The sequence below is a fragment of the Schistocerca serialis genome, chromosome 3 (genome assembly GCF_023864345.2).
Source record: "Schistocerca serialis cubense isolate TAMUIC-IGC-003099 chromosome 3, iqSchSeri2.2, whole genome shotgun sequence".
NCBI classification, from domain to species: Eukaryota; Metazoa; Arthropoda; class Insecta; order Orthoptera; family Acrididae; genus Schistocerca; species Schistocerca serialis.
The window spans coordinates 280,214,524-280,236,134 of NC_064640.1; the positions used below are offsets into that span (position 1 = coordinate 280,214,524).

General features: G+C 36.0%; 1 protein-coding gene across 2 annotated transcripts in view; it reads left to right on the plus strand.

Moving 5' to 3' along the window:
- Positions 1–20,339, plus strand: part of LOC126470064 (plexin-A4) — a 1,004,426-nt gene extending 984,087 nt beyond the window's left edge. For both annotated transcript variants that reach the window (XM_050097569.1, XM_050097570.1), the window contains 7 exons: positions 3,719–3,822; positions 6,100–6,288; positions 12,663–12,767; positions 12,986–13,155; positions 14,552–14,694; positions 14,902–15,047; positions 18,678–20,339. In XM_050097569.1, the coding sequence (XP_049953526.1) occupies positions 3,719–3,822; positions 6,100–6,288; positions 12,663–12,767; positions 12,986–13,155; positions 14,552–14,694; positions 14,902–15,047; positions 18,678–18,854 (1,034 nt within the window). In that variant the 3' untranslated portion in view covers positions 18,855–20,339. The remainder of the gene's footprint in view (positions 1–3,718; positions 3,823–6,099; positions 6,289–12,662; positions 12,768–12,985; positions 13,156–14,551; positions 14,695–14,901; positions 15,048–18,677) is intronic.
- The last annotated feature ends 1,272 nt before the right edge of the window (positions 20,340–21,611 follow it).

A 21,611-nucleotide genomic window follows, 5' to 3' on the forward strand; every position in this document is an offset into this window, starting at 1 on the left:
CTTGGTAACTAATTACAAACTTTGTATGTCAATGTATTTTGCAAAATTCAGACTCCAAACCCATAGGTTTGATATTTGATTCTTTATCGCTCTGATTTTTTCTTGCATATAATGTGATGTACACTCATGACAGTACACACTGTAAATGGAAAGGTGCTGCGATACACTGTTATTATGATTCCATATTTTGTTATAGTAATTTTGTAATAGTTTGAACAACCTGATTCAAAGGATAGATGAATAGAAGAGCCTACTACTGTAAAATAGGCTTATGCTTAGGAAGCTCTATGGTTAGTGATGGTTTTGTTCATTTAAGCTGTACACTAGTTCTGACAGTTAAATGCAGAGTTTTTATAGAAGAAAGTATCCCATATTCTTGCAGGAGAAAGCAGCGTCAAAACAATGGATAAAAGATCTTGTAAACGTATGTTCAGAAGTAAATACTTGTTGAGATATGAGCCATTTTACCTGACGAAAATGTGCCCCAGTTCATCTGACCTTCACCCTCTAGATTTTGAGCTATGGGACCTTTAAAGACATTGATGTGTTCTGTACCAATTGACAACAAACAAGTATTACAGGAGCATGATTCCTCACAAATGAAAGCTGAAGGACGTACAAGAATGAGTGATAACCACATTAAGTACCTCATTAAGTGTACTCAGCAGACAGATAGCTATCAGAGGACAGAATGGCTCATAACTGACCAAGTATTTGTTTCAGGACATCTTTTTATGTGACCTTTAATAAATAATCATGTGTGTGTGTGGGGGGGAGGGTTGGTTGGTTGGTTGGTGGAGCATATTAAATATAAGGACTTTGACATTATTTGGGATGTGCCAGAAATGTAGACTCACCGAATTGCAAGAAAAGAATTCCTGTGAGATATGAAAGTGGGGAAATAACTCAGAAATCAAATTCTTGCTAATAGAAGTTTTAATCTGTTTCTTTGTCAAGGAAACAGAAATTAAATGGAAATAGAAGCACTGACACTTCAGGAAAGGCGTTGGTTATCTGTCTTCAGTGATCTCTTGTTTGTGAAACATCATCTACTGAATATTTAGTTCCTTTATTCTAACCGACGAGTATACCTTTTAACTATTGTAGTACACATGGTTCGTACTTTGAGCACTGTATTTTCTTGGACCAAATATTACTTTGACTTTATGATCTTTCTAGTTGTAACTATCCATACCATGATCAATAACTCATTTGCTTTCAGTCTTGTCTTCAACTCAAGTATGTGGTTGGTATATACAGGAGACTTGTGTCTTGTATAGGATACTTACTATTTGGCATTTTATAATCCTCAAGTGGCATCTTCTCATATCACAATGTGTCTAGTATTAGTGCTCCTTTTTATGGTTTCTCTCCATCCATTTGGGGGGAATATTTATGTAATTGCCTTATTTTGCTTATTAATGTCATTGTACACCTTCCATCACTGTTCAAGTCCCAGTTAATTCTCCATCCATTTGATGGAAAGCAGTCAGTTGACTTTTAGGTAAAGGTGATACATAAAACTCCATTATCAAAAACCATTGAAAACAGAAAATCATTCTGTTGTAAATTAGCTTGATACTTCACCATATAAATTTTATCTTTACAACAAATATTTTTTTAGTGAATGGTTTTATCAACATGAATCTTTTGTTTAGTAGTTCTTTATGTATTTGTTGTATATTTGCATCTACACAGGTCACTGTGTTGAATGAAACGATATTAGTTAGCAGAGTAATCGTAATTCTGAGGCATCTGAGTTGGTGTATCTCCAACATTGGCTACCTGTTTCATTTACTGCAGTACTGTACTATCCTGAAAGTTTAATAAAGGCAGAACTTTGTGTGACATTAGACTGATGAGGCTACACAGTTTTGAAATTTCAAGATAATGAATGAAAAAGTGGTGTTTATAATAATATTTTTTCTACGTGATGGTGTGCTTCACTACAGATTTTTTCAGAGGTGCCATTTATGACATTATGAGACATTCATCAAATGGGATTTTTCATCAGAACCTTGTTTTGTGTGTGAATTTTAGTGATAACATTGCTTATGAAAAAAAAAAGAATCAAAATAATAAAAGCTGTTGTTTGACCTGTCTCTGTAGACTGAAGATAGGTTAGCAGAAGTGAAGATCATAAAACTTGGCCTAAAATCCTGAACACCACTCCTGAAGGACACACACACACACACACACACACACACACACACACACACACACACACACAAACAAACAAATATAACTTGGGCTGTTCTGGGTGCAAAGGAATCAGAAGTTTATAATTTCAGGACAGTGTCTTGAAGCAGCCCATATCTAGGTGGTGACTGTGCGCTCACATCACTGCAAAAGAGAAAAGTTGCATTGTGCATGTAGCAGTCGGAAGAAGACTGTATGACATTTCAGTCGCAGCACAAAAGTGAAAATTTCATATTTGAAGATAAGTGATTTTTAAGTTAAAAACAAGCTTAATTGCTATACAAAAACAATGGCACATACTAATGTCAGATTACTTGACTTCTTGAAAGCCATTGATCTTCTTCTGCCTAATTGATTAGTAAACAAATTGTGTGTAGATAGAATCTCTTAAGAGTTGCACATCTATATATGACTTCTTGAGAAATATAACACACTGTCTTGTCCTCAATGAGATGTTAACAGAAGTGAATACACTATACAAAAGTCTGATAGAGGCATCATTATTCACAATACATGCAAATAACCAAATAACATTTGTAGTTTTCTAGTTTATGGTTCAAGATTGATTCAGTTGCAGTATGCTGGGAAACAAGAATGTTCATCAGTATACTTTAAGTACGAACAATGTAGTATGCACAAACAAGAAACAAATCGGATATTACTTGTTTTGTACACCAGCGAGAAATCGTTACACTTGGCCAAAGTGGCTGTATTTTAGAGGACTAATCTTGTGTTAATATTGGAAGACCATTGTGGTAAACATAGCAAAATCAATGAACATGGAAGCTCTCATTTGTGGGTTGTATCATTTGTTAATATAGTAAATAAAAAAGGGCAAATGATAGTAGATTCATTACTTATACTCTGTCACAATCCATAGTGTGGCCTCTACAGTATGTATATTGTTATAAGTGCATGCATAAGTTTTGAAGCACCTTAAAATTCCTATTGAAGACAACTAAGGGTGTTCTTAGTCACAAAATGTTTTTATTTTTTATTTTTTATTTTTATTAATGTGTGATGCATTTTGCTCCACCCTTTCTCACCTGTCTCATTACCCCCACCTTTCCCCACCTCATACTCCAAATCACTGAATAGGTAAGCTAATTCTCTGTTCAGAGGAAGGCAAAAGTGTACTATCTCATATAGAACCATTAGCCACTGTAAGGTCAAACCAAACAATGGCATAATGCCTGCTCTACTTTAAGGACTACGCCAAGCTTAGGTCTTGGCTTTGTAACCCACACAAGAGTTCTGAGCAATCACAACTGTGTTGTTAAAGTAAGGATTTTTGTTAGTGAAAAGAGAGTGGTTTGGTTCTTCCTTGACAGTGTCATTGCAGAATGCTTTGTAATTAGTACATAAATAATCTGGGTGTAAATGTACCAACTCACTGAATAGTGAAGGTGTTGAGATGTTAGCAGGCTCATAAACAGAACTGAAATGTTTCTTGATTTCTGGCAAGTTCTTTTTGTGTTATCACATTTGTAATGAACATGATGTATGGACTTCATTTCAGAATGGAGGACTGGCACATCTGGAAGACTGATATTGTATGATGAAGATAGTACTACAAAGACAGAAGGGGAATGGAAGAAGAGGAATACATTGAATCATTACAGGGTAGGTTTTTGTTATGATTAGTTGTATCATTAAACAAACAGTGAAAATCTCTCCAGCAAATTTAGTTTCCCCTCTGTTTCTGTAAAGACAGTTCTTGAAATACTTCTGTTGTTGTGTCAAGTCTTCGTTTTTTTCTGTTTTTCGTAGGGAGTGATGATGTAGTGTTAATAAAATTTGAGGCTTTCATATTTGAGCTCTTTGTTTGTAAGTTGTCAGCTTGTGGAACAAGTCTCAAAATAATAAGTTACACAAGAACACAGGATGATTACTTATCTGTGCAGGGAATCTGCTATTTTCTCATACCATGTATTGACAGGTTTCCTAGTTGGATTTGTTGGAATAGTATTGCTAGCCACATGTTCCCTGTAAAGAAACATCCAGAAACACACAGGAAACTCCAAACACATGATGTCAGCTAATGAATTCTGCTAATTATGTACATTGTTCTGTTCAGATACACATACTACAGTATCCTCTGGTGATAAATCACCATAAATAAACTCTAACTATTGGGAAGTTAATAGAATAAAAAAATCCACATCAGCTACCAGAAATTTCTTATTTATTAGATGACTGGTTTTGAAGCATAAGGCTTTATCTTCCAATACCACCAAATAATAATGGAAACATGAATGCTGAGCTGTTGAGGTGGGTACCACGGTTTCTGACCATATGCTCCCATGTGTTTGTTTGAAGTAGATATGATGTCCCATAACTGATTGGCCCAACAGCCACACACATGTGTTTCCATAACTATTTGGTGGCACCTGAAGATGAAGTCGTAGGCTTTAAAACTGGTCATGCAAAAAAAAAAAAGGGGGATTACTAGCAACTGAAGTGGATTTTTTATTCTGTTAATATGTTCCTCAGTTGCAGATGTTCACCTGATCAAATATTTTGCACCATTGAAAAGTGTTGTTCCTTCGTCACTCGGAGAGAATATACAGTATTGTTGCAGTACATATAACCCTCACTCCTTTCATCTTACAACAATTTAGTCCATAATTTACTTTATTGTTGCTGTGTAACCAGATTGTTTTTACCCTCATCAAACAATTTAATTGCACTGAAGCAACAGCATCACAGTAAAAAGTACCAAAATCAGGTGTCAACTTTATATACATTTCAAATGATGACTTACTGCCTGAAATGCATATTATCCATTTGGTACTTTCTGCAGTGATGCTTTTACTTCAGTGGAGCTAAATTATTTTGTGAGGGCATAATACTGAAGCTGGTCCCAAAGTAAAAAGAAAACTGTTTAATATTATCAGTTTATATTTGGTTTCTGATGTTCCTTTAGACAATAACTGTAGAAAATTAAGGAGTTGCCACATTTATAACTGAAGGCCACATATTTGGACACTGGACTTGCATTCAGGAGGACGATGGTTCAATCCCACGTCCGGCCATCCTGATTTAGGTTTTTCGTGATTTCCCTAAATCTCTCCAGGCAAATGCCGGGATGGTTCCTTCGAAAGGGCACGGCCGACTTCCTTTCCTAATCCGATGAGACCAATGACCTCGCTGTCTGGTCTCCGCCCCCAAAACAACCCCAACCCAATCCCACATATTTGGAAAGAAAGAAACAAATTTTTCAGATGTCTGCACATAGAAGTGTGTGCTTATGGGGTGATAAAAATAATATATAATATAAAACTTACAAACATAACTTAGCCAAAAAGAAGCAGTTAACAGTGTGTGATGATTTCAAAGACTTCTGGGTGGAAAAAATAACTATAAACATTATTTGACTTTTAAAATGTTATTTCAGTTATTAGTTGTGCAACGTATGTGGCTAAAGATATTATTACTCCGATCAACAATACCATCACAGATGTATAAATGTTATAATGCTAGTGAATGTAAGTCCTACGTGATGCGCTGCCATTTGCGTCAAACATTGTGGTATAGCAGCATTGGAAGAAGTCTGTAATGGTCAGTTACATTAATTTAAAACAGCAGGACCAAATATTTAAGAAATAATTCTAATGACATGGGCTGGACAGGAATTTGCAAGGAACCAAATCCTGAAGTACTATGTAATGTCAACAGTTTGTGAAGTTCACCATCATGGTGATATATTGCACAGATCATTCATGAAACATGTAATTAAATGAAACTTGGTTCTCTTTGCAGCTTCACTGCCATTTTTAAATGTTTATTGGGAATAAAATGTTTGTTTATGAATACCAGAAAAAATTAATTCATACTATTTCTCTCATCATTCATAGTGTACTCTACAAACAATGTAAAATGTGTTTCTTTATGTTCTAGGTACCTGATGGTGCATCACTGAGTCTGGTTTCAAAGCAATCGTCCATATATAATCTGTCTATTCTTTCTGAGAAGACAGACAAGTCTCATAAATATGAGACACTTAATCTGTCCAAATTCAGTTCAGCCAGTCCTCCTTTAAGTCGTGCAACATCACCATTGAATCATGACCATGATGGAGGGGTCAAGGTAGGTTTATGTCTGCAATGTTCATAAATATTCTAGACAGTTTTAATTTATATTTAACATTATTACTTAGTGGTACTAAATACTCCTCTTGTACCCATATATTAATAATATTTTATGCCTATTCAGATGTGATCCTTGAAGTGAATTGGGGAAAAAATTCATTTCTCATCAGGTATATAAAGTAACTTCTCTGTTTTTTAGAGACCTGTCTCATTTTAACATGCAAAAAATTGCTAATCAAAATACTGCTCACCCTCTCCTAACATTAAAGCTATATATTCTACATTTACAGTTATGATGGGAATAATCTGTTTTATTATGTATCTTTAAAGCCTATACTGCGTGTCTGGATTGTTTTTGTGTTCTTTTTTTGGGATAAATGGGCAAGCATCCCACCATTGACATAATAGGGCATGGGTGACTAAGGGAAAACCATGTTCAGATTAGGAAGTTATAAGTTCAATACTAGGCTGTCACAGATATATTGCAGCAAAACTGTTTTTGATAAGGATGCAGGATCACACTTGGGTTATGGTGTGCGAACAGCTTGATAACTTGACAGCATATTTATTCTTCATTAATCAAACTTAATATCTACTGAGACATATGTACCTGTATTCATATACAGTTTGCACTGTTATAGTGGTACCTAATTCATTAACTACAGAGCATGTCAGATCAGTGTGCGGGTTGATTAGGTATTGCATTCAAACCAGCAGGCTCCATCTTCACCCTTTATCATTGCACTCAACCAATCATGTTTCTAATAATTAGAGATTGCCATCACTTGCCCGCTATTCAAACCTGTGTACAGGCTTAAGAGTGCCTGTAAGTCCTGAGTAGAATGGGAACTTTAGAAGAGTAAAAATAACTGCTCACAGTATTGTTGAGATATTGGGCAGAAAGCAGGAGCATTAACAAAATTTTGAACTTGTAACTTAGCCTTCACACAATGTCTTCCTTCAGAGCAAATATGGTCATGGTGCATGTTAATTAGAAAACAGCAACAAAAACTCTTAGACATAATTTGTTGACACATTGTATGTGTGAGCAAGTCAAATGGAGTACACAAGACAGAAAGAGATTAAATTGGAAATACTTTTTTGTCTCATTGGTTCATTTTTACTAAGCCCTCACATGTCAGACAAGGGGTTTTCTTATCAGTACATGTGCTCTTACATGGTGTGAAGCAAATTATCCTGGAGTTCTTTCTCAATGAGGGATTGCTGATTTGATGAGTGTCACAGAAGAAGTTATCGAGAGACCAATTTCCATGGTTGTTGCTATGCCTGCATCCTTTGATGGTGATCATATGTGCGTGACAGTTGCAAATGGTGATAGTGGCATGTGATTTATGACCCACTGTTGAGTATGCCACACTGAAATACCTGCAACAGGCATATGGTGACAGGAAAAAGCCCACTGTTGCATGCATCCTTGCCCTGTCATTGGTACTACTAACTGTGGGATACAAAACACTAAAAATATTGCATGGGTGCACTGACTCCACTGCAATACCTGCAACAGGCATATGGTGACAGGAAAAAGCCCACTGTTGCATGCATCCTTGCCCTGTCATTGGTACTGCTAACTGTGGGGTACAAAACACTAAAAATATTGCATGGGTGCACTGACTCTAATTGATGGTGTCTACTTCTAAATTCATGAAGTAGGCACTGTTCCACATTGTTTGGAATCTACATAATACAGAAAACACTGTACCCACAAAGTGCTGAAAGTACTAGAAAAGGTCACTCTGTTATGCACATCACTTGTTTGACATACACAATGTGAACTGCACAATCTCCCAATGTGAGGTCACTTCTCTATCTCTTTTTTGTCATTTACATCTTTTTTGTACCTCTCTTTCATCAGTTGTTCATCCTGGAAATTATATTTTTTATTGTTTTGTACATGTTGCAGTCTGTCAGGCCTCTGGAAATCACATAGACAATTCCACTGTATAAATGAGACATGAATAATTGAACCTTGAATGGAGCAATTTTTGTTGTTGTGGTCTTCAGTGTGAAGACTGGTTTGATGCAGCTCTCCATGCTGCTCTATCTTGTGCGAGCCTCTTCATCTGCGAATAACTACTGCAATACTCTAAGTCTGCTGTATTCATCCTTGGTCTCCCTTTATGATTTTTACCCCCACACACTTCCCTCCAGTACTAAATTGGTGATCCCTTTATGTCTCAGAATATGTACTCTCAACTGATCCCTTCTTTTGGTCAAGTTGTGCCACAAATTAATTGTCTCCCCAATTCTATTCAGTACATCCTCATTAGTTATGTGATCAACCAATCTAATCTTCAGCATTCTTCTGTAGCACCACATTTCAAAAGGTTCTATTCACTGTTTATCTGAGCTGTTTATCATTCATGTTTCACTTCCATACATGGCTTCACTCCAGACAAATACCTTTGGAAAATATTTCCTAAAACTTAAATCTATATTTGATTGAACAAATTTCTCTTCTTTAGTAATGGTTTCCTTTCCATTTCCAGTCTACAGTTTATATCCTCTCTACTTCAGCCATCATGAGTTATTTTGCTGCCCAAACAGCAAAACTCATCTACTACTTTAAGTGTCTCGTTTCATAAGTTGATTTCCTGAACATCACCCTATTTAATTGGACTACATTCTGTTATCCTTGTTTTTCGTTTGTTGATGTTCATCCTATATCCTTCTTATGAGACACTGTCCATTCTGTTCAACTGATCTTCCAAGTCCTTTGCTGTCTATGACGGAATTACAATGTCACTAGCAAACCTCAAAGTTTTTATTTCTTCTCCCTGGACTTTTAATTTATCTTTGGTTTCCTTTACTGCTTGTGAAATGCACATATTGAATAACATTGGGGGTAGGCTGCAACCCTGTCTCACACCATTTTCAACCACTGCCTCCCTTTCATGCCCCTCGACCCATATAACTGCCAATCCCGTCTCTGGCCATCCTGATTTAGGTTTTCCGTGATTTCCCTAAATCACTTCAGGCAAATGCCAGGATGGTTCCTTTGAAAGGGCATGGCCGATTTCCTTTCCCATCCTTCCCTCACCCTGAGCTTGTGCTCCGTCTCTAATGACCTCGTTGTCGACGGGATGTTAAACACTAATCTCCTCCTCCATATAACTGCCACCTGGTTTCTGTTAAAGTTGTAAATAGCCTTTTGCTCCATGTATTTTACCCTTGCTATCTTCAGAATTTCAAAGAGAGTATTCCAGTCAACATTGTGAAAAGCTTCCTTTAAGCCTACATATGCTATAAATGTAGGTTTGCCTTTCCTTAACCTATCCTCTAAGATAATTCATAGGGTCAGTATTGCCTCGTGTGTTCCCACATTTCTGCAGAAGACAAACTGATCCTCCCTGAGGTTGATTTCTACCAGTTTTTCCATTCTTCTGTAAAGAATTTGTGTTAATATTTTGCAACCATGACTTTTTAAACTGATAGTTCAGTAATTTTCACACTTGTCAGCAACTGCTTGCTTTGGAATTGGAATTACTACATTCTTCATGAAGTGTGAGTGTCTTCTGCATGTCTCATACATCTTGCACACCATATGGAAGAGTTTTGTCTTAGCTGGCTCTCCCAAGGCTATCAGTAGCTGTGATGGGATATTGTCTACGCCTGGGGCCTTGTTTTGACTTAGATCTTTTAGAGCTATGTCAAATTCTTCTCCCAGCATCACATCTCCAATCTCACCTTCATCTACATCCACTTCCCTTACTATAATGTTGCTTTAAAGTTAATCTCCCTCTTATAGATCCTCAGTATACCCTCAATATGCTCCTTCCACCTGTCACCTTTTCCTTCTTTGCTTAGGACTGGTTTGCCATCTGAACTCTATATATTCATACAGCTGCTTCTCTTTTCTCCAAAGGCCTCTTTAATTTTCCTATAGTTGGTATCGATCTTTCCTGTAGTGAATTTGTCCTCTAGCCATTCCTGCTTAAACATTTTGTGCTTCCAGTCAGTCTCATTTTTTAAATGTTCGTGTTCCCTTTCACCTGCTTCATTTGTAGCATTTTTAAATTTTCTCCTTTCATCAATTAAATTCAGTCTCTCTTCTGTTATCCAAGGATTTGTACTAGGCCTTGTCTTTTTACCTATTTGATCCTCTGCTGCATCCAGTACTTTATCTCTTGAAGTTACCCATTCATCTTCTACTGTATTCCTTCCCTCTCTTCTAGTCAACCAATGTTTAATGCTCTCTCTGAAACTCTCAACAACCTCTCGTTCATTCTTCTTATACAGTTCCCATCTCCTTAATTCCCCCCCCCCCCTTTTCCAATTTCTTCAGTTTTAATGTATAGTTCATAACCAATAAATTGTGCTCAGAGTCCACATCTGCTGCTGGAAATGTCTTACAGATATCCAGTGGAGCAATTAAGGTAATGAAAGTATTGGATTTTGTTATTAAAATGTGATTTTACAAAGCACCCAGTCATAAAAAAGTACACAATTGATTTGATTTATCCTATGGGCCTTCTCCTCTTAATGCTAAGAGGAAATTTAATGTAATCAGTAAATACGCTATCAATCTTCTGCCCAAACAGTAATTCACATGATACTTTTCCTATGTTGGTGGGATTTGAACTAATCATAAACTTTTTGAAAGCTGCTAATTTATCAACCTACAGATGGTGCTTCCCATAGTGGCCCAGAGTTACAGATTCCTCTCAGTTTCACACAAGTGGTAGAGCTCTCCTCAGATTTGATATTTGCTTCTATGAATTCCTAAATGAAAATGTGACAAATTCAGATGGTGCAATATAAGTGCTTCATATGATTTGGAACTATCTGTTCAAATACTTTACATTTTTTTGCATTCCAAAACACAGTGTCTCCTCCTTCAATAATTTCAGCAAGGCCAAATTATTTAAACAGAAGTTGCCCCCAAATCTGTGATAAAAACAACATGGACAGTTTTTTGTTGCTTCTAACATTGTGTTAATGGAAAATTTTGAGTTGACTTCAGTTTAGTGGGGTAAGGCATTGGTGATTTTGGAGGCATGATGTGTGTCAAAATATTAATGATCTCATTGCATCTTCTCTTTTTTGCTTACAGTGATGCCATATGTGCAGTTCCCAAGTGCTCTTCAGTTACATTTATTACTTGAAAATGTCACCTATGTTCAGAGTAACTCTTGTTAAATACTCACTTATTAATAACTGGAGGAGGGAAGGTAGATACATTTGGATTTTAAGTCCCATCAATGATGGGGTCATTAGACAAAGAGCAAAAGGTTGATTTGGATCACAGTAGGGAAGGAAATAGGTCATGTCCTTTCCTGAAGAATTGTGTCAGCATTTGTCTTAAATGATTTAGGGAAACCACAGAAAACCTAAATCTGGATAGCCATATGGAGATATGAAGTGTCATTGTCCCCAGTGTGAGCCTACTGTCTTTTCCACTGCGTTACCTCACACAGTCCCCAGTACTTGTTTTTTTTTCTTCTCATTATTTAACTGTTCTGCACACTTTGTCAGTTCTTCTGCCCAGTTCAGTTCACTTACATGCCATACTTGAATTAATTTGATTAATTGTTCGTTGGCTTTGCAACGTCTTCTTGTATCTTCAGTTGTGGCTTCCAGTATTTTTTATTGAATGTTACAAGTCATCTGTAACTTCCTGAAAATCTTCATTCTGCTCGTGTTGTTTTTTCACTGCCTGTATATCAACTACAACCTTTTCACTTGTCAGCTGAAATTCCTCCTGTAATTCATGATTACTCTAGACAATTACTTCTTTGACTTTCTGTGTAATTTTCCAATCAATCTTTTTAATGGGCCCCTGCAATTTCTGGCACAATTGTGCCTGTGATTCTTGTATGGGCCTTAATAATAATTAGAGATTAATAACACTAATCCCATCAGTTCACTAATTATATCTCAAGTCTTTTGAAGCTTTAATACTCACAGTTCACTATTCTGTCTTGCTTTCTACTTCCTGCAACAACACTACACTACAATTTGTTTGAAGTACTGTTATACATATGCTACAAACTCATCAAAGTTCTGTGTCTTCTGCATTGGCTGTGTCCATTGGTGAGCATCAGTCAGTACTGGAAGAATGTTGCCGTCATTGAGTTTGTACTCGCCAAGTAAACTGAGAAATTTACTTTCTTATGAAAAGATATGGTAATAATGACTATAGTACTTCTGCAGCCAGTGGTACACACTTTGTAGTGAAAGAGAATAGCAATTTTCTTACCACTTCATGTAATATTGATTTCTCGTTTATGAAAAGTGTCATGAACATATCAAACTCCAGATGTATTGACTGAGTGTTTAAAATTGTTTACATTCAGTTTATAAGTGATTTACATTCTTAGCTGTAAACTCACTTCTTTTTCATTTCAATTCCAGGTGTGGCATCTGGTTAAACATCATGATTCAGATGCACAGAAAGAAGGTGAACGTGGCAATAAAATGGTTTCTGAAATCTATCTCACCAGGTTACTTGCTACAAAAGTAAGTAAATCTCAGTTTTAAAAGATGTGTGTGTGTGGTGTGTGTGTGTGTGTGTGTGTGTGTGAGAGAGAGAGAGAGAGAGAGAGAGAGAGAGAGAGAGAGAGAGAGAGCTAGCTTCCACTTTCACAATTCTAAATTTTGAGTTGCAAGATAGACAAGAAAATGACTACTCTTGTTTCTGCACATTTAATTCTGATTTATAAATGTGATTGTTCCAGGGTACACTGCAGAAATTTGTGGATGACTTGTTCGAGACAATCTTTAGCACAGCACACCGGGGGAGTGCACTCCCATTGGCCATTAAATATATGTTCGACTTTCTAGATGACCAAGCATTACAGCATGGTATTTCTGATCCTGAGGTTGTACACACATGGAAGAGCAATAGGTGTGTGTTTGTGCTTTACTTTATGAATGTTCTAGAAATTAAACTTAGTAAAAAAATAATTACTTATCTTATATTTCTTTCTGGTAGATAAATGAAATTCAAAGTACATATTGTGTAATCAGAAAGATAATGCTGCCATTAATGACCTGTGGTGTGAGATATGCATGTGAAAGCAGCAAACCAGAGTACACACGATGCATTAATGTTTGGAGCTGATTTTTCGTAGAAAGACAGCATACAGTACACTTCTTTGTTCTCGTCTTGAGTGTTGCTGTGCCTAGTGAGATCCTTACTGCTTGAGATTGGTGGAGGATGTTGAAAATGTTTGAAAAAGACAATTTTATTTGTATTATAATAGACTAGTGGAGAGAAAGTGACAAATGTGATAAGTGAGTTTGAGTGGCAATCATTAACACAAAGGTTTTTTCCACTGCAGCAGAATCTTCTCATGAAATTACAGCCACCAATTTTATCCTCTGAACTGTAAAATATTTTTTGACTCCCAGCTACATGGGAGGAAATTATCCACGTGACAAAATAAAGAGTGCTTACACGGAAAGATTTAGGTGTTCATTTTTTCAACATACTATTAAAGAGTGGAACGGTAGAGAAATTGTCTGAAAGTAGTTGTGTGCACCCTCTGCCAAAAATATAAATGTGAGTTGCTGAAGAATTATGTAGGGTAGATGTATATGTGTATGTAGAGTAGTCAAAGGTTAATCCTGGCAGCTGATTCACAATTTTAGTTTCCTGCTATCATATACCACAAGCCCATTGTTATGTACATCAGAAAAGGCAAAGATGAAATTGTAAAGTATTCATCTTTATTATGTAACAACTGTATCTAGGGAAAGCAAACTGTTATGTGTATTGCTGTAGGTGAGAACGCTATTACACTTTGCTGTTAGAGACTGAATGGTCATAAATTTCATCTCTTTATAATATACTACCTATGTTTTTCCAAGTTTACTACTCTGTTCCAAATGAGCTCTCTTATCATTCTTGATGTCCATGAGCCACTTTGTGACATTACTTGAATTTTGTATGATGATAAGCATGCTGGACTTCTGGCCAGTGTTGGCAGTACAGTTTCCTACTTTCATTGATACAGTGGTGTCTTAGACCTCTGGGTTGAACAAAAATTGTTGTAGCCTGAATTTGTTCTTTACATTTATGGTGTTTATCATTGAGATACTGTAGTTCTGATATATTCATCAAAATACATTGCTTATTCACTTTTATGCATCACTTACAGTGAACTTAGTCACCACTCTGGTCACACCTAAGAGAATGTTATTCAAAATTTTGTTTACAATACCTCCTGTTTGTGAGAATTATACACTGTAGACCATCTACAATCTACTTTCTATAATGACATCATCTTCTTTCATTTCAGTTTGCCTCTTCGCTTTTGGGTTAATTTAATCAAGAATCCAAATTTTGTATTTGATATACACAAGTCAAATATCGTGGACTCCTGCCTTTCTGTTGTAGCTCAGACATTTATGGATTCCTGCTCTACATCAGACCATAGACTAGGTAAGTCATAAATAGTAAGTGTATAAGACAGAGTGAGTTATCAGTTTGATAATGAAATGTTATGAAATTGTTTGCCAGAAGTCACCAAACATTTTGTTTTACAATTATAAACCTGTCAAAATTTAGGAACTTTTGTGTCATCTTTAATTCAATTGTATTACAGTGATGACTGTTAAATGTAGCACATATATCTGCTTTGATTTGCAGGAAAGGATTCACCTAGTTCTAAGTTACTTTATGCCAAGGACATTCCTGTGTACAAAGAATGGGTAGAGAGATACTATGCAGATATTAAAATGATGCCTGCCATATCAGACCAAGATATGAATGCAATGCTTGCAGAGGAGTCTCGGGTAAGTTACTAGAAAACTTTACTAGTTAAAGTTACTTAATGGTAAGATCCACTAATTTTTAAGAAAAAACTGGGCTTTATCAAGACAACTTCTCATATTTAATTAAATAACTGAGATGCATTTTGGAACAAAATATCTGGTTTTATGTTTCTGTGATATCTTTGAGTTTTTCCAGTTTCCTCTATGAATTTCATTAGTTTATTTTTGATATGTGTCAGCAAGACACTTTTGCCTTGAAAATGGTATACAATAGGTATCCTCGTCACTGATCAACCGCCAAAAACTGAACTAAACAGTTTTGGAATCCAGATGTATGAGAGCACTGTTTAATGAGAGTGAGTTGATAAACATTACTGAGATACATTATTTCCTGGTTTCTGAACAGAGATCGCTGTCAAATCACCACAGAAAATGCAATAAGAGCTATAACTTACGCACAAATTTTTTTTTTTTTTTATTATGCAGCTATTTACCTTTTACAAAATTTTGTTTGGAGATCTAATGTTACAAGAAAACTGGAAAATGCATGCCTACTGTAAATTAGCCACTCATTTTCAAAGCTCTACATTTTCTATCATTACATGAACAAATTTGACAGCTGCATGAATAGATCCATAAACTCACCAAGTTTGCATTTTGGAGTCTGCAAATGTTTAAGTGTCCCTCTGGTTACACAAAATACGTCCAAGCAGTACTCAAGTTTGTTTGGTACATATGTATCAATATTCTGTCAGAGGTAATTACAGCAACATTGATGCATTCCCTGAGCTGTTCCAATCTTAACAGCAGTGAGGGTACATCAATGTGGTCCTTAATGTACCACTGACAGCAAAAGTGACAGGGCATTAGATCAGGCAACCTGGGGGGCCAGGGGACAGAGCCACATCAGCTTCACCAGTATACCCAATGCAGTGATGCGGAAGTTTATTGTTATTTAGGTAGCAACAGACATCAATGCTCAAATGAGGGGATGCTCCACCTTGTTGGAAGATGAAATTCTCATAATCAGCAGTCATGTGAGAAAACAAACCACAACCACAACTACAACATAAGAAGGTAAAAGGTATCCATCAAATTCTTCTCACAGAAGTAAAATGGCCCACACAGCTTTGTCTGTGACATTGCACAGAAAACTCTTTTCTTGCTTTGTCAACATTTTGCTTATAGCCAGATCAAAATTACTTGATAGTTGACACTTCACACGTTGGAGTTGGTTTCCACCAGATCTCGCAACATCACTCCCGAACAGTTCACCGTTGCCAGACTGCCCGAACAGTTGGACATTTCACTTCCAATTTCTTATCCTGCATTGTTTCTTGATGTGTTTGGATCCCAAATTCATCACAAACGATAACTACTCCAAAAACAACAAATACGCAACGATGCTTATGAAACACACGTTTCATACACGGCACTGACCAAATATTACTGGATACTTCTGCACAAGACATGATTCAGCATCACATACGCAGTTGTCATAATCACAGAGATTGGCTTACATAAGATAAGCTTTGCACATAATATGAAGCCAAATTTTTGAAGGCTACAATTCACCATTGTGACTGGGTCATCGCAGTCATAAGTTTGCTGCATAATCCAGTCTTGTGCCATAGCACACTGTTGATCTTATAAACCTGACATACAGAAGACTATGGATTTGAATCTCCTCAAATTAGTGATTTTTTTTAAAAAAATTTTTAATCTAATTGAAAGAGTTTGGTTATTACTTTTATTCAGTTAATTGGTTTAAATGTAATCTTTTTATTTCTAATTCTTTGTTGTGTCATTTTCATCATTGTTTTGACTTTTTTTATTGGCTCTTATTCTTCTTCCTATCATTCTTTTTTCATTTGGAATCTACCTGTGTTGCCTATAATCTGCAGTGAAGTGCCAATGAGGACTGCTCATTGGTCGGTAATGTGGCAGGTCATGTAGCCAATGTGAAGATTTCTTACAGGTAACCAATGATAGCGAGAAATTGCAGTTTGCTTTTAGTGCTGAAACTGACCTTTTTTCTGTCTTGAGTTTGCTCATGTTAGCTTTAGCCACTGTGGACAAAGCAGTCATGATTTTGGTTCTGCCACAAATCATTGATTGCCGTTTTCTTGGACACATTACATCTTCCAAAGTTTAGTCAGTGGTCACATAGAATCAGCTGTTGCAGAGCATCTCATGTTTCTGACATACCTCACAGCAGCCACTTCCAACATGTTAACATGTTTTGTGAAGTGACCTGCTATGTTTGTGTGTCACCTATAACTGAGCAGTAGCTGGCAGCTGTGCGGCAACACTGTAGCTGCAAGTGACAGATGTCAACTATCTAGTAATTTTAACCAGACTATAGGCACACTTATAATGCCAGCTGGTGGACACAGTGCAAACTCAGTGAGTTTACAGTTCTGTTCATGCATCGATCATATTTGTATGTGTAATATTTTGGAAAATATAGAACTTTGAAAATTAGTAAATAATTTATAGTAGCTCTGTACATTGGTAGGAAAGAGTTTGAATGATAACAATAAATCATTCCTGCAGGATGATTTCAGTAAATTTAATCACTGAAAAAACTCATTTTTACCAACTACAATCAGACTGGACGAGAGACTAATCTTTGTTTGGTTTTAAAGTGGTTCTTCTGTGCTATTCTTGGAGCCCTAGTGATAAAATTTGTCAAAGGTGTAAATGTAAATGTTGAAATGGTGCATTTCCTGCTCAAGAAGACCAAACTCTGTGAAGGAGGCAGTATGAAAATTCGAAAAACTGTGAGGAAGTTCCTTCATGGTGTGAGTGAAACTAGGGTTGGATAGAGTAGTGGTAGTATGAAAGACTGCAACATATTGTTATTATACATGAAAATTTTTAATGTATGGAAAACAAATGTATAATGAATTTTATGTTTCATAAAGCAGTTATTCGTAGGATAAATGAGTAAATTTGTCTCATATTCTGAATCAGATGTTCACAATAACCAATGAAAAGATGTGCCAAAAGGGGATATGCCCATGTATCATAATCGTGCACTGTACCGATGCAGTACTTTACAGAAGTGATCTATGTTGAGAAAACAAGTTAAAATTATCCAGTAGCTGAGAACAGCAGCTAAAACTTTGTCTCATTTGTAATATATGATAAGTTTATAGCAAGAAGCCAAACATCTTTTAGTATGAAAGCAAGCGAGGTCATAAATTTTGTACCAGTTCTCTAACAATTAATGGAATGATTTTATTTATATTTCAGGACTATCTTTACATTTAATTTAATCAGTATTTTGCCATATACTGCTAAATAAACATAATTTTTGTAATTAACATGCTACAGTCAAGTAACACATCAGTAACATGCCCTTTTCCCTCACATAAAGTGCTAATCTTTCACATTTAACACACTGCTTAACAGTTCATTTGTTTTAACATACGTATTTGATGATGTCAAACACATTGACTCTTTCATGCCACAATATATTTTAGTGTTCCATTATTTATATTCATGCTTGGGGATTGCAAAGGGTTTCTTATTAACTACAACCGACTCTTAAGTATTTAAAAGAAGTGAAAGCCTTCTGAAATGACTATAACATAATCTAAATGTTTGTTTTTCTATCATGTTGATATTTCTTCTGTCTCTTTTCAGCTCCACACATCAGAGTTCAATACAAATTGTGCACTACATGAGCTCTACACATATGCAATGAAGTACAATGAACAATTGACTGTAACACTGGAGGAAGATGAATTTTCTCAGAAACAAAGACTGGCATATAAGTTAGAGCAAGTGCACAACATAATGGCAGCTGAATCGAATCCGTGATGGCAGGCAGCCGGGCCAGACTCGAACTCTGCTTTTGAGGTCCGGTGTTAACCTGTCTGTGAGTGACAATGTGCGAGTGTGAACTGGTCCATTTTTGTGAGAAGAGACAATGCTCGACTGAACAACCACTCACGTCCCAGGAAAGATCCATCCAAAGTGAAGTAATTAAATTGACTGGATCATAAGTGCAAAGATTCCTCTTATCACTCTCTTTGCTCAGTGTCCAGTCAGTACGAGAATTGTAGTGTACAGACAGTCTCGCTGAGTTTCTGCGGTGGGATGTGCCTACGAGGAGATGCAAATTAGAACTTTTCCCTGAAGTGCCTCCAGTAGAAACAGACTGTATAAAAATGGAAAGCACACTCTGTAAACTGCAGTTAATATGCAGTACTTATCATACTGTTGGGCAATGTGGAAGAGGGAGATGATAAATTAAAAAAAGAAAACTAAAAAAAGAACAAAAAAACTGAGAGTGCAATTCAGTGTTTAATAAAATGAAACTGTCAATCAGCTGTGTTTACTGTATCGCATAAAATATTAAGAGAGATACAGTTTATTCTCCATCTCATTCTCAATTTAGGCACACAATTTTCTGGTTGCTTGGTTTTCTTCTGTGCAGCAGTTTTACACCAATATAATTGTTTTCCTATTTGACGATGTATTCAAATGATTTGAAGGTCTTCCATGTTTCCTTCTTGCACAGAGTTTTCACGCCAAACCAGCACAAGAGATGCTTCACTTGTGAAGTTTTGTAAAGTTTTCCTGATTGTACATCTCATCCAACCTGTTGTTCAGACTTGCCATCTAGTATAGCTGTGTGTCTGTTTAGATGTTGGTGTGAGACATCAGTTATCTTTTTTTTTTCTATGCAAGATTTGTGTATGTACAGCACACTAAATCAGTGATAACTTTCAGACTCAAGGTGCGATATTGTCACAAGAGCCTCCCCTCTCTTCCTTTCATCTGCCAGTTTTTGTGGCTGATCTGTGTGTGTCGGTGTGGCATGAAAGTAATCAGCAACGATTATTATGAGGACCAAGCAATCGATCTCTGTGTGATTTCCTGTGATTGTGTGTTATGGGTATCACGTCGGTTGACTGGTATAACTCTCAATTTATGCTTTGTATAAAATGATTTGATTGTAAGAATGTGTCAAAAACTCAGGAGTTTCTGTGAAGCCACACAAAACGAAATAAATATTTCTAAGACTGCATTTTCTTGAATGTGATGGACCTATAGTGTGGCAAAAACTGCTGAGGGAGGCCACTTTGTTCGGTGCTGAAAATGCATGGAAAGGAACTGTAATGTTGATACAAATATTTTCCTTGAATCTCAGTTGTTGGCTGTCATGAATGTCCTGTATGAGCTTTTATAAATCCTTTGAACAATGTTGGTCTCCCTTATATAAATCATCACATTATGATTGTTTTATTGTATGGATATGCTCAGTGTTTGGTCACTATAATGAAAAGAATTTTTCAAGCACTTTTGTGTTTTTATTGATATTGTCCTTTCCTAATGTTCTTAACCTCTTTGTACAGGAATAAATAAAATTTAAAAAAAATGTGTTTGTGACAAAAAGAGAGCTTTTCGCAAACTGTGTCAAGTATTTAAAAATTTGGACAATACTTTCACTCATTAACCAAAGAACAAGTTTGCAGATGATGAAAATGATTGTTGAGATACAGAAATTCCTTCCTACCTTTCTCACCGTAAGCAAAGACTTACTAAGGAAACTACATTGTGATCTCATAATAGGAGCTGACAGTTCAAATCTGTATCAGCTAAAGTGTAAATGTTCTGTGTAGTTTCCATAAAATACTCTGTCAGTAGCATGGCAGTCCAGTTCCATTCATGTCTGATGTGAAAAAGACTTGCTTGTTCCAAATACGTTGTGTGGAAGATTCAGTATAAAACAATGAAGAGCTCCTTACAACTTAGATGTGGTGTAGCACTTTGCTCAGTGTAGTATCATTACTTTACTGGGTAAGTCTCATATTTAAAACAGATACTGATTTGTCTTTTCTGTAACACGACAAAAATTACACATTTCATTTTGATGGCTGCTTTTGGGTTAGTTCATATGGTCACTCAATTAATTTGCTCTCTCTCTGAGTAAAGGTACCGCAGCAACCCAGCCAGTCAGACATTAATTCAAATGATAATTGTTTGTTGCGCATTCACGGGTGCTGGGTACAAGTTTAAGGGGGTTGTAACGGAAAATGTAAGCATTTATTTAAAAAATCATTACAGCCATATTTATTAATGTACAAGTCTAAAATTTTGCAAAAGAGCTGTGTTTTAATGGGAAAATATAATAAAACATACAGGATTAATATTTTGCCTGAAATTTGAGTTTTTAATTTTTTTATTGTCTTTTTCTATAAAGAGCCATAACTCAAATTCTAATCATCCAATTAATCTGAAAATTTTATTGTAGTGTCCTGAGAAGGTTATAAGACCACTGATACACAGTTACTAATTTATGGTATAAAATTAACAGGGTTTTTAATTTTGCACATCCAAAATGAACTTTTTTTTCTACATGCAATCATCTAAAAATCATAATATAATTGCAGGATCTCGTATTTTTAGGTTACAGGGAGACAGCAACACATTTAGAACAGTTCCTAAAAAATTTCATAGCATTAGCGCATACACTTTTTGAGAAAAGGCTTCTAATAACGTGAAAAACGTAAAACAGAAAATAAGGTTCAAAGATTTTCTTCTCATTCTTGTACATGTAATAAGCTTACC